The 13,555-nt window shown below is 50.2% G+C and overlaps 1 protein-coding gene across 2 annotated transcripts in view; it reads left to right on the top strand.

Annotated features, from left to right (window-relative positions):
• Window positions 1–11,254, top strand: part of CHIC2 (cysteine rich hydrophobic domain 2) — a 37,300-nt gene extending 26,046 nt beyond the window's left edge. Inside the window, exons 4-6 of one of the 2 annotated variants that reach the window (XM_029076470.2) lie at window positions 6,039–6,095; window positions 6,262–6,321; window positions 9,564–11,254. In XM_029076470.2, coding sequence (XP_028932303.1) covers window positions 6,039–6,095; window positions 6,262–6,321; window positions 9,564–9,614 — 168 coding nt within the window. In that variant the 3' untranslated portion in view covers window positions 9,615–11,254. The remainder of the gene's footprint in view (window positions 1–6,038; window positions 6,096–6,261; window positions 6,322–9,563) is intronic. The other variant, XM_029076471.2, reaches the window with a different exon arrangement.
• The last annotated feature ends 2,301 nt before the right edge of the window (window positions 11,255–13,555 follow it).

Raw genomic sequence — 13,555 nt, forward strand, 5'->3', positions numbered from 1 at the left:
ATTGTTCCTGAGAAGAATTTGGGGTAAATTTCCTCATTGTGACTTCCTCTGGTACATTTTCCAATTAGATTTTTTTTTTTTTTTGGCATGTGTGTGACTAATCTCCAAGCACTTTTTGTTCTTTGAGGCTGGGAATCGTATAAACTCAGAGGGTTGTTATTGTTATTGACTCCGACTCCACTGGTGAATCAACTTTTCTGAGACCGTGCTCCCATCTTTTGGAGGAAAATTATCTCTTAGAGAGTAAATGTTCCTGTTCAGTGAATTAAGGGGGAAGCAGTGTGGCCTAGTGGAAAGAGTATGGGGCCTGGGAGTCAAGAGGACCTGGCTCTGCCGCTTGTCTGCTGCTGCTGCTGTGACTTGGGCAAGTCACTTCTGTGGGCCTCAGTTGCCTCATCTGCAGTCTGGGGATTCAGTACTGTTAGACTGGGAGTCCCCTCTGGGACCTGATGATCTCGTATAGTGCTTGGCACACAGTAAACCTTTAACAAATACCACAGTTGTTATTAAAGGATTCCTCATCAGGTTGTTTTCGTGATACACCGACTGGTTTTTCATGTGTGTGTGGGTGACACAAGCCCAGTCCAGGTTCCCTTCTCAAGCCCCGGGGCGAGCGGAGTAGGAGGGAGAGATGGGTTGGCTGGTGTGGAGGAAGAGTGACAGGCAGGAATGGCCCCAGAAGGTGGGGAAACTCTGTGTGTGTTGGCGTGTTACTCCTGGCACGCTCCGTCCACGCACAGGTGCGAGTCTGCCGAGGAGCGTGCCCGGAAAGTGGGTTTGGGGACGGTGTCCAATATGGTGTCCGGGGCCCAAAGGGCTCAGTGCGACAAATGCCCGGCTGGGCCGGGAGTTAGCTGGGGCCAGAAAATGGCTTATTCACTACCGGGGACCCAGGCCCATTGGTAGGACGGACCAGGAGAGGGTCTGGGACAGACCACTGCCTCTCAGTTGCCGGGAGTGCTCTGAGCTTGATCGTCCAGGCCTCCTTCCTAGCCGGCTTCCTGCCGGCCTGCTGCCCCTCAGCAGGAAATAAAGGGAGGCAACTCCAACCAGTTCACATGACTCCTCGTTAGCAGCTGCAGCCTGAGGCTTCCTGGAAAGGGATTGGGGGGATGTGGGGGGTGGCTTTGAGTTTTCGCCAGAACCAGTCGTTTGGATTAGCTGCAGCTTCGAGCGATGCGGGCCATCCCCGTCCCGGAGAGTTGCCGCCCGGGTTTGGAGTTAGAGGGGAAAGGCCGTGGCATGAAGAAAAGTTGAAATGGACGTATGAGAAAAGCCGGGCGATTGAGGGTTGATGAGGAGGAGGATGTGGTGGTGGAGGCTCCCAGCTCTAGGACACGGTTTGGCAGACCGTGGTCCCGCCCGAGCCTGCCGGGGCTCCCCTTTCCGAGGCCCTGCGTCCCGGGTGCCGGGCTCAGTGGGAGGGAATGCAGGGTCACCCGGCTCCTTTTCCCCCGTGTCCGGAATCCCGTGTACCTTTAACTCACTCCTCACTCGCCATTCAGCTTAGCAGAGGGGCTGGGGTGGGCGGCTCGGATGGCAGAGAAACTCCTCCGTGTTCTTCCCCCCCTCTGCGCTTCATGCCAGGATGTAGGCCCAAAAAGGATTCAAGGCACACTTGTGGGCACGGCGGGCAAGTGGGCACCGGTGCCCTTGCCTCGCTGTTCTTCCCCGTGGCCCGAGGGTTTCAGGGCACTAGATACTCAATCCGGGGCCCCCTTCACACGCAGAATTCAGGCCATTAGTCAAAGGTGGGAGTTGGCCAGAGACTGGTGCTTCCCGGGTCTTGGGGGCGAGGGGAGGCACTGGGGTCAGGCTGAGCAGACCCCCACCCTCCACACTGCCCCTCCCTCTGTGATTAATAGTCATATGTTTCCTGCACCCCGGGGAAGATTGAACGAAAATAAACATCTCCGTCGCAGAAAGCCTGTTGAACTTAATTGTACTTGATTCGACCGGAGAGGCCAAACACCCCCGATTGGCTGTTTCGAGCTCGGTTTTCCGTTGGGTCGAAGCATCCGAGGGCCCCGTGGATGTCGCGGTAGCTTCGTTTTTTTGAGGGGAGTTGCGAGACCCTTGCGGCGATGAAAGGCTCCTAATTCAATCCAGCTGCCACAGATGTACTTTTCCCAAAGTCTGTTAAATTAGCATTGTATTTGTTTGTGAAATGATATTTTGATTTCCGCGAACAAAATAATTGCAGAGTATTAAACATTCCCGACAATTAAGGCGCGCTCCCAGTGAATTTGCAGTGCTGCTGTTGTGACTATCAAATCATTTGAGGACGGAGGGGTGGGGGAAGAAGGAGGGGGTCGCGAGCCTGGGGTTTCGCGAATTGGCGCTGCTCGAGTCTCTGGCCCGGCCGTCTCCCCGGGCTGGAGGTGCATCTCCCGGAATGGGGCGTGCCTCTCGGGTTGTTTTGGTGCGTCGTCCTCACCTGCTCCCCACCGGAAATCCTGGAGCTGCCCGGCACGGTGATTAATGGAGCTACACGTGCACGGGCTTTTGTTCACCTGTCAGAGCGGGAAACAGGTCTCGCTCTAGGTGTCGGCCCACTCTACCTCCTCCGCGGGGCCAGCCCGGGCAGAAACACACCGGTCGAGTCCCATTCGGTCATTCGTATTCGTTGAGTGCTTGACTGGATGCAGAGCACTATACGAAGCACTTCATTAATTCATTCATTCGTCTTATTTATTGAGCGCTTACTGTGTGCAAAGCACTGTACGAAGCACTTGGGAGAGTACAGTATAAGAATACAACAGACACCTTCCCTCAGTCAGTTGTATTTACTGAGCACTTACTGTGTGCAGAGCACTGTACTAAGTACTTAGTAAAGTACACTATAACAGACACATTTCCTCAGTGAGTTGTATTTATTGAATGTTTACTATGTGCAGAGCACTGTACTAAGTACTTGGGAGAGTACGTGGGAGAAGCAGTGTGGAGTAGTGGATAGAGCATGGGCCTGGGAGCCAGAAGGTCGTGGGTTCTAATCCCAGCTCTACCACATTTCTGCTGCGTGACCGTGGGCAAGTCTCTTTACTTCTCTGTGCCTCAGTTACCTCATCTGTAAAATGGTAATTGAGATTGTTGAGCCCCACCGGGGGACAAGGACTGTGACCAACCCGATTTGCTTGGATCCACCCCAGTGTCGAGTACAGTGCTTGGCAGAGAGTAAGCACTCACCAAATACCACGATGATTATTACGCTATAAGAATAAAGCAGGCACATTCCCTCAGTCAGTCGATCGCATTTATTGAGTGTTTCCTGTGTGCAGAGCACTGTACTAAACACTTGGGAGAGTACAGTGTAACAGCCCTCAACGAGCTTGAGCCCAAAGAGCCCCGGGTGGTTCCCGACGTAGAAAAATCCCAACCGTCACCGGGCCGGTTGCGACGGCCTCCGTCGAGGCGGAGTTCTGAAGCGAGCCGGGACCGGTGTGTGTGGGCCGAAACGACACCCTTTCCCCAGGTGCCCAGAGCCGGATTCGAAGGCGCCTTCTAGAACCAGGGTGAAGGATCAAGCGGCGTGGGCCTCTGCGGCCTCGAACGAGCAGCCAGTGGCGAAGCCCCCGTCGCCGGCTGGGCCGCGGGGGAATTTGGGCCGCCCCCGTGCCGCCGAGTCCCGTTCGGGACGCCCCGTTGGAAAAAGTAGCCCTTGGGAAGCTTGGGGTGGGTTCCCCGCCTCTCTCCCCCCCTCCCCGCCCCCACCCCTCCACCTCCTCTCCTTTTTCCAACCACCAGTAAAATTAAAACCTTAAATTGTGTAGTAATCTTAATCTATTCTTAAAAGGCCCCAGAAAGGCCGGCTACAAGGTAGACTCAGGTTTTGAATCGGTTTTGCCATTGGTCTAGCAGCGGGTGGGCAGGCAGATGCCTGCTCCGAGTAGACCCTATTGCCATTTTTCACCATTGATAGAGTAGCCTTTCAGAGTCAATGAGCTCTGTCAATGTGAGCTTGTCAAGGCTACAACTTCATAGACCTGAGAGGCGGTTTGAGAGGTCAGCCCTTTTCAGGTTTGCTGTGATGCAAATGAACTTTAATGCTTAAACAACTATTGGAATTTTTATGTCTGCTCCTTGTCCTTTTTTCTTCACAAAGTCATTGACGAGACATTCAGTGCTTTTTAAATTGGAAGTTGCATTGTGCTAAAGACCTAGTACAGATTTACCGAGGGCTGAAAGCAGTTAGATCATGTTCTTTTCATGGTGCGATTAGAATCAAATCGATTTCCCTACAGCCTTCAGTATTCAGATGGCAATTTTAACAAAGCTCGGGGGCTAGACAAGGGACAAAACGACTGAACTGAATGTTAATTACACTCTGCAGCCTTATTTTCTTTTGATTTGGAGCTGACTGGCAACTAAATTAACAAAAAGTGTGACCCTAACTGCTGCCCTATTTTCATTTAAAAGGGGAGCACCCTCTAAAAGGCTATCTTTACAAAGAAACAAGTGAGGTCTGCCTATCATTGTTAACAAGGGCACTGTTTCTGGAGGAAAGAAAATAAAAAAGAAGAAGAAAAAAAATCTGGCCAAAAAGACCATGTTCAAAAAAAAAAAAAAGGACGGGGAGAGGCGATAAATTAGCGGCTGGCACACCGCTACCTAGAAAGTAACTCCGGCTCCTGCTTTTCTGATCCAGCGTAGGGGGACGTAGTAGTCATCCTTAGATGGTTATGAATCGCAGTTGGCACCCGGAAGGCTCCAGTGGAGCCGTCCGGGCCTCTGGCACCGAGAAGTGGCACGGTAGCCGGATGGCAACGGACGCTGGACGTAAACACGGGCCAGTGTAATTAAGAAACGCCAGACCGGTCCACCCCGGCCGTCCGTCGTTACTTACCCACAAATCATCCCTGCCTGACACCCAGATTTGCAGCGGCCGCTTGTTTGTGTTTGTTTACGGCGACTCCGTTGTTTTCCAGTAGCGGCGGCGGTGTCCGGGGCGGGGTGGCGCCCCCTCCCCCCTCGCCTCCGCGGCCTTGTAAAGGGGCTGCAGCTGCACCGAGTCGCCGTCGCTCCTCGTGGCGGAGCCCGGTCCTCCTGCACCTGCAGCTGCGTCCGCCTCGTCTTAGGCACCTGGCACCATGAATTATCCTCCCTTTCATTCTCTCGCCCGAGTCGGGCGCATTCAGGGCTTCGGCGGTCGGGGCGGTCCGGGGGCACCTACCGAAGCGGGGTTCGCCCAACGGCCCCGCCGGGGAAGAAGCTCAGGATGCGCGGAAAGCCCGTGTTTGAACTTTGGGGGGCAGAGAGCCGATGGCTCCCGCCTTCGACCAGCCCTCGGCCCCGACCGGCGGCTTCCTGGAAATGGCATTCGGTAGGGCACGGGTGAGATCTGACTCCGAAACGTGGAGCAGATGCCACTTTACGGGCCGTCCGCGTTAATGAGCCATAATATACGCATGGATCTCTGGGTGCCCGTGATTATTATCTTGTCCCGGGGTAATTTAGATCTGCTCTCCGGCATTGTGAAGAGTAGCCTGCCATTCGGTTCAGTAAGCGAAACCCCAAATGGGAACTCAACCCGGATTCGTGTGCGTGATCTTAGGGATACGTCCCCGGTGGCACACATCGCTGAGAAAGCGGAGTTACAGGACAGGACATTCAGACGGATGCCGTTGGAGGATCATCGACTTTGCCCTCTGAGTTCTTTATGTTTAAGATCCACCCGCTTCAGCCCCGAAGGGACATTTATAAAACTCTCGAGTGCTCCAAAGACCAGGATTTTGGGGGAGTGTGGGGGGTGTGTGTGTGTGTATGTGTTACTGCTCCCGTGCCAATTCATTCAGTCGTAATTATGGAGCACTTGGTGTGTGCCGAGCACTGTACGGAGCGCTCGGGAGAGTGCAGTACAATAAACAGAAGCTAGCGTTCAACACCCGAGAAACTCTGTTCTCAGCGCCCGCTCTCGCCGCGGCCCACCCCGTACTCAGTCACTGTCCCGCACCTCTCCCCCTTTCACACCCAAAGCAGCTGCAGAACCAAGTGTTTCTAAAACCAGTCAAGAGTAAAATTTTTTCCCATTTGTCTTGCAGACACGAAGATCGATTGAGAAGTTATTAGAATGGGAAAACAATCGGTTATACCACAAGGTGAGTGCCGCAGGGAGCAGCTTCGGACTGTTGCGGCTTGAATGGCACAGTATGGAAACAGATGCTTTTGTTGAGCTAAAAATATGAAAGGTGGACAAATGGGCGAGTCTGCGGGCCGCAGTAAAACGGGCCTCATTTTTCTTCTTTTACTCTCCTCCTTGTCTAGCTGTGCTTGCACTGGAAGCTGAGCAAAAGGAAATGTGAAACGAATAACATGATGGAATATGTAAGTTAAAGGGCTGTTTTGTGAGTTTCTCTATTAAATGATCATTTATTTTGCCTCTGATCTTATTCTTTGCATGATTATTAATCAGCAAAGGTGTCAGGAGCTTAATCTCCCGAGCGCAAGGGATTTTCTACGGTTCACAGATGCATGGTCTCCTGTGCAAGGCTGATTTATAAAGTTATGAATGACTTGAAAACAAGGCTTCACTGTGTTCTGAAAAATAATAAATTAATTGCCAAGATAAAATGGCCTGAACGTGTGTTGATGGAGTGTGAAATTTTAGATTCGGGATAAAGAATAAGCGCAACTTTGGTTCCGCAGCAAGTCAGATATGGCCGGTTTATATAATGCTAATCAGGTCTCTGAGGATGGGAGGAGACCTTTCAGCCAAGCTGCTGGAGCTGAAGAAACCTTTAGCCTTTATAGATTTTAACTGCCCCATACCTCAGCACCCTCCAAAGCAGCTTTGAAAGTGTCACCAGAATGTTGCTCTTATTCAAGTTCATCTTGAAGTGAAGCCACAGGACGAGACCCTCTCTTACCGGGTTTGCGCCTAAAAGGATTTGTGGCGCAGCCGTTATTGTTCCCTCGGTGTTCGAGCCTTTGAGTTTGGGTTGGAATTTCCCCGGCTGTCTCCCCTAATTCGTTTTATTTTTGAAAACTTTCAAAAAAATTTCAGCGGAGGCGGGGTGCGAGGGGAGGGTTGGGGGCCGGGAGAGAGGGTGTGCGTGTGGAGGGGGGGTGGCGGATGGCGGGAGGAACGGCCCTTCTGAAAAACGCACCGACCATAAACAGGAAATTTTCTTGTCGACTTAATTCTGCTTTGAAACTGGGCTCTCGGTCTGAGATGCGGAGGGGCTTCCAGTTGAGGGAGAGATTCCAAAGAAGGGGTTAATCGTTGAAAAGGAAGACCAACCTTCAAGAAGTACCTGGCACGCGGTCTTTTATGAGCCGATGATATTCTGTCTAGTCTGGGAAACAATGCAACCATCAGAGACAATATGAGATAGATGGGTTAAAGCGGTGTTTAAATAGTTGGAAATTAGCCTAAAAATCCTCTTTTCTCTGTTAGTATTTCCCCTTTCTTCCATTTTCTTACCGTTGAGTCCTATTTGTAGCCTAGAAGTATAAAAGACCTTTTTTAAAATGCCTCTTTTTTTTTTTTACAGAATAGCTCTATTCAGTGAACCGAATAATGTAGATTTTTTGTATCATTATCTATTATATCAAACATGTTAATTTATGATGATGAGAGAAACACACGATACTTCTAAAACCATAAAAAAAACCCCAAACCCTAGTAACTTGTTTTAAGCTTGACCTATGAAAACGGTGCTCTTCTTTTCCCCAGAAACCTGATTTTTTTTTTCTTTTAGCAGAAGTGGTTAACACACCGTCACCCCAAACGCTTTTCTCATTTAACTGAAACTTTTGCAGACTTGAATTTGCCATTGAGAACGAAGCACAAAAAGCCAAGCTTGCACCGTTCAACTTTTTGGGCTGCATTTGTACATAGTAACTCTTTCCCTCCCTGCTGCTGATTCGAATGAGCGGCAAGCCCAGGACTGAGTCATGATGACTGGAGGCGCTAATAAGTAAGAGAAGGCTGAGCTGGGTACCCCATCCCAGCAGTTCCTTCATCCAACTAATACGCCTCTATGAAGCATATTTCCCGGCACGGGGCCTTCCAGCATAAAACATTTTTGACTAGAGGGTTCGGCTGCATTTCGTAATTGTAGCTACCCGTGAAAACTTTTTTTTTTTTTTTAAATGATAGTCGAGTTTTCCCCGAGTTTTGCTTTCCTACAGCAATTTATATGGTGAAGGCCCGTTTGGGGAGGTGAGGAAGCGTGCAGGCGTGGAAATACCGCTGATTGACGGATGGATTGTGTCTGAGGCACTCAATCCATCGATTGTATTTATTGAGCGCTTACTGTGTGCAGAGCACTGTACTAAGCGCTTAGGAGAGTACGGTATGACTACAGCAGAGTTTGTAGAAACGTTCCCAGTCCACGACAAGCTTTCACTCTAAGGGGAAGCGCCTAGGCATCCCCAAGAGGAGGTCCCAGAAATCAGAGCCTGACTTCCCCTGCCTAATCCGATCTGGACCCCTTCCCAAGCTCAAATTCCATATTCAGGAAGTAAAAGACTGCCGCTGTTCTCAAAGGACAGACAAAACAGACCCACCCCTCCCTCCTCCTCCTCTTCCTTCTCCTCCTCCTCCTTCGCCCTGTGGCAAGTCAGGAGGCCGTCAGATGACTTCCACTTTTCTGTTCTTTGGAGGCGAAAGGGGGCACCGGGCAGGTACGAGCCCTGACCTTCTCGATTTGGGGAGACCAGGCCGCTGTCTCCAGGCTCTTTCTCATTAATGAGAACCAAGCCGGTACTGGGGCGGAGCGTTCGTGGCCAAATGCCATAGGCTGGGCTCACTGTGGCCCCGTCCCCCCCGTCCCCCTCCCTTCCGAGGACTCTGGGACCAGAGCCTGGGCCTGCACCTTCTGCTTGGCTGCCTACCAGCTCTCCTTGGGACGGGGCTGGGGGCATAATTCAGCCATAAGTCACTAATGAATGTTTGGCATTTGCCTCCTTATGACTCGTTCAAATATTTGAATGAAAATAGCATTTGCAGGCATTAGACGTGCTGATTTGGTCTTCCTGCCATCGATGTTGAAATGTTTTGTAAGAGGAAATGTCTGACAGAGAGCTGATTTGCTGATTTGTTGTGTGTTGGGGTTTTTTCTTGGTTTTTTGTGGGTGTTTTTTTTTTTGCCAGTGAGCAGTTTGCAGGGGACTCTCTTGAAGCTGTGAAGTGATCTGCCAGCCTCTCTGGTGGGCCCTAGACGGCCGGGGTCGGGAGTTGCTTATTCCTCTTCAGACTCTCCTCCCGTCTCCTCCCCGTCCACCGTCCCCGGGTCCTCCTCCGCTCAGAGACGGGAAAGGGCCAGCGTGGCGTTAGCCCGAGAGAGAGGCAGGCTGGATTTCAGCCACTGCTCGGCCACCCGGACCGATCCCGATCCCTCCCCTGCGGGCAGAACCTCTGCTTTGTGGCTTGGGGTAGGGGAGGAGAGAAGAGTCACGGCCCCTTCCTGGCATTTAAGCATCGGAGGGGAAAGGGACAGTAAGGGATGGTTTGTTCTCCCGGGGGTTTCCGAGTTTTTTTGTCCAGTTCGGCGATCGGAAAAAGGCTAGCATTTTGCTCAGCGAAATCCGCCCTGACGAATTTTCCCTCTGTTCTCTTTCAGGTCATCCTCATAGAATTCTTACCAAAGACACCGATTTTCCGACCCGATTAGCATTGTGCGTTTTTATTTATAGAGACTTACCCAAGTACATTGTCTTTCCAACGGTGCCTTGCGTGGTGCTCTCCTGGTGGTGGCATAGCATTCGCCCTCCAGAATGTCGTGGCCTGGGCTTTGGGGTTTGTAACCGCATGTTCCCAGTGTGCGTCTGTGTCCGACTTTGCGACCGTTCTATCATACGTGTGTTAAATACTTAAGTTATTGTGCTTTCTTTCTGTCGGGGGATCCGCATTTGTTTGCAGAAAAGAAAAAACAACCCCCCCCCCTTTTTTTTCCTTTGTCACGCCTTTGAGCAAATACATCTGAACGTAGCCTCAAAATGGCCAGGCCTTTTGATTTGAAAACTGATACACATAATCTCATTCTGTAGCTCCCTCTGACCTAGAACAAAGTGGCTTCCCACTCCTCGTCACCTTTCCAGGCACTTCAGTTTGCTGCTTCTAAAATGTCACCTGGACGTCATACCCGCTACCATCTTTTTGAACTTTCCCCTTCGCCCCCTTTCAGGTCCTTGAGTATTACCTGTATTCACTCCCGAACGAGCCCTTCCTGGCTTCGGTTCTCTCTTTGGTTTTAAGAAAGAAGACGGTGAAGTATTGTATTTAGAATAGAAGACCCAGTAAAAGATTTGCATGCAGCTAATGGTTTTTAGAGTTCAGAGTCACAAAAGCATCATAGCACCACATCTTTGTTTTCCAAGGCGACGTCATGAATAATGGCCTTACTTGCATTACTCTTTATCGTTTACGAAACCTCCTACGTAAAGGTGCAGAGAGATTCTTTTGCCTCATCGTTTGTCCGAGGACAACTTGTTTTTTCTGTCGTTCCAAAAATCTTTATTTTGTCGTAGAAAAAACAAAAAACGAACAAAACCCTACGGCAGTGACATTCTGGGTGCAAATGTAGACAAGTCCAGCGTGCCAGAGACGCCGAGAACCCGAACGCTCCGGGCCCGGTCGGCCTGGGGGAGGGAGGTGTGATGGGCTGCAAAGCCCAGCCTCAAATCCCCACTGCCTCTCCCCTCCCGCCGGTGCACAGAACAACAGGAGGGTGCTGAGGGGAGGGGGCATCCCCGGGATCTGGGCTCGTAACCTCTCTCTCCCTCCGTCCCCCCCATCTCTCCAACTCGGAGAGAGCTACCCAAGGCTCCAGAGTTTCACCCCGATTGGCACGGGAGCCCCACAGAGAATGATGATTCGACCGGTAGACCTCCAGGTGCTATAGATGGATCTGGTCTTTGCCCGTGGGGTCAGCTGGTTCGGTCTCTGCCGCTGCCGACCCGTTAAGAAAGACCGGACGAGACCTGTTTGTTAGTTTCAGGCCAGTGATGTCATTGTAGTTCCTTTTCTGTTGGTTGTATATACCTTCTTGCATTTTTAAAAGTTTCTCTATCTCTCTTTCTCTCCCTCCCTTTTTTTTTTAAAAAATAACCAAGTGGTGTATGTGTAATTTTTTTTTATAAGCCTGGAATTATATGAATTTTACTGTCTGTTCAGAAACTGTTCCAAACAGCTGTGGTATCGAGCAATAATGTGAATAACTTTGGAAAAACTATATACTCTGCCTAATGATTTGTATTGAGTTGGTACCACTACAGAATCCCTTCTTCCTTTTATTAAACCTTTTAAATACCAGTTGTGTTAATTTATGTCCTTTTTTTTTTTTCTCCGTGACCTTCTGTCATCTTCTGTGTACCGTAATGTACTGTATAGTTTATGAAGCGTAGTGGTCAGCTCTTCTGTCCCGGGCTATTCGGCTTCAGATATTTGCGTCAGAAAGGTCAAGCACTCTTTCCCTTCTGAATTCCCCCGTGTCACACAGTCACATTCTCAGTACTGGAAGCAACTTGGGTTCATCTTACACCTTTCTTCCAAAGAGCTCAAAGCGCAATCCGCCGAAACGCAGATCTCAAGTGATTTAGCAGATGCCTTTGACCAGTGCAGTTCAGATGCTTTCCTATTGAAAAAAAAAAAGCCCTTAATGTTCTCCTGCTTTTTTATTCTTGGGGTGTTGGGGGAGGGATGGCAGGGGGAATGTCGAATCTGCCCCAGGGCTTGCAAACCAGCAGAAAGTTGAGTTACTGGGGTGTGTATGGGGGTGAGGAGAATATTGTGTGACATATTTCCAAATTCAGGGCTTCACGCCCGCTGTGTGAAGGAGCTGTGGCGCTTGCCGATAGCCTCCCTCCCTTTCTCCCTTCCCCCCTCACTGTGTCGTAGCGGTCGAGGCTTCCAGGTCAGGGAAAGAGCGGAGCCAGGGACTGGAAGTGGGAGAAATGAAAGGTGTCGAAGGCGATGTAGTGAGAGAGAAGGCAGGGAGGTAAAGAGGAGGGGCCTGCTGCAATCCACCAGTCAGGAGCTCCTCTTAAACCGTAAGACTGTGTCGGGCAGGGACTGTATGACCTGATTATCTTGTACCCACGCTCGGCTTTGTATAGTGCTCAGCACACAGTAAGCGCTTAACAGATATCACAGTTATTTTCAGTAATAGGCAGGAGAAGCAGCCATTAGAGATTCTTAAGGAGGTCAGTACTCTCTGATTTTAAGTGCTCAATAAATATGATGGAATGAATGAATCTAAAGTAGTTTAGGTAGATGATCCCGGATATCAGAGTTTAGGCAATAGCAGAAGACATTTTGAAGACATCTGTAGACTTGTTTGTTAACTGTAAATCACTGGATAAAATTCCATCTTGATTCTTGTTTGTCCAAGAGTCTTCCCCAGACTGCTCTCTGGATAAAACTCCATCTTGATTCTTGTTTGTCCAAGAGTCATCGAAGACGTCCATCCTGCTGTCCAATGGAAAGCATTTCCCTGACTATTAACCCTGCCCCTCCTTTTCTTGGAGTGGGAAGTCCGTCCCGGGCCTGGTGAGGCCCAGATTGCTCTCGGCCCCAAGGAGGGCGTAAGATCCGTCAAGAATAGTAGAAGCGACCTCAGAGTGGAGCGGTAGCACGGCTTCTCGGGGACCCAGGCTAGAGCCGGGGGGCGGCGAGGGTCAGCCACTGGAATCTAGCTGGGGACTAGCTGCTGACCCAGAAAGTGACCTCCACTTATCCTATCTTGCCTTGACTACTACTGCATCTATCTCCTCCCTGCCTCCTGACTCTACCCACTCCAGTGCATACTTTACTCTGCTGCGCAGATCACTTTTTCTAACAACAGTAACAAAAAATCAGTCCACGTCTCCCCACGTGACCTCCACTCCCTAGCGGATAGGCCGTGGGCCTGGGAATCAGAAGGACCTGGGTTCTGATTCCAGCTCTGCCAGCTGTCTGCTGCGAGACCTTGAGCAAGTCACTTCACTTCTGTGGACCTCAGTGACCTCATCCGTAAAATGGGGATTAAGACTGTGAGCCCCCCCGTGGGACACAGGGTGTGTCCAACCTGATTAGTTTGAATCTACCCCAGCACTTAGTACAGTGCCTGGCACATATAAGCGCTGAACAAATACCATAAAAAAAGGAATTGTCAAATTGGGCATAAAAATTGCATTAGAACCTCTTGCCATTGAAGAACTCATTGCATAATGGAAGACATCCTCTCCTCCCAACCGAACACCAGCTTTTGATATGAGCTTGAATATGGAGTATCTTCCTCTGTCCACAAACCAACAAAAATGCTTAAGCACAATCCTCAGGTGATGGTTTCTTCTGGTGTGGAAATAAGTTCGTGGGAAGAGAATGTGTCTTTTGTTATATTTCACTCTCCCAAGCGCTTAGTACAGTGCTCTGCACGCAGAAAGCACTCAATAAAAACGATTGAATGAAAGAACGAACGACTAAAGCCTGTGCCCTTGAAAGTGGTTTTATTTGACTTGCACGGTAGGACTCCTGCCCTGGGGGATGATGGGCAGTTGGTTGTTTTTCACTATTGGTCTAGTAGTGAGGGCTGTAACAGTGGCCGATTCCCAGTGTTGGTAAAAAAAAATAAAT

This window comes from Ornithorhynchus anatinus, chromosome 12 (genome assembly GCF_004115215.2).
Source record: "Ornithorhynchus anatinus isolate Pmale09 chromosome 12, mOrnAna1.pri.v4, whole genome shotgun sequence".
In the NCBI taxonomy this organism is placed as follows: Eukaryota; Metazoa; Chordata; class Mammalia; order Monotremata; family Ornithorhynchidae; genus Ornithorhynchus; species Ornithorhynchus anatinus.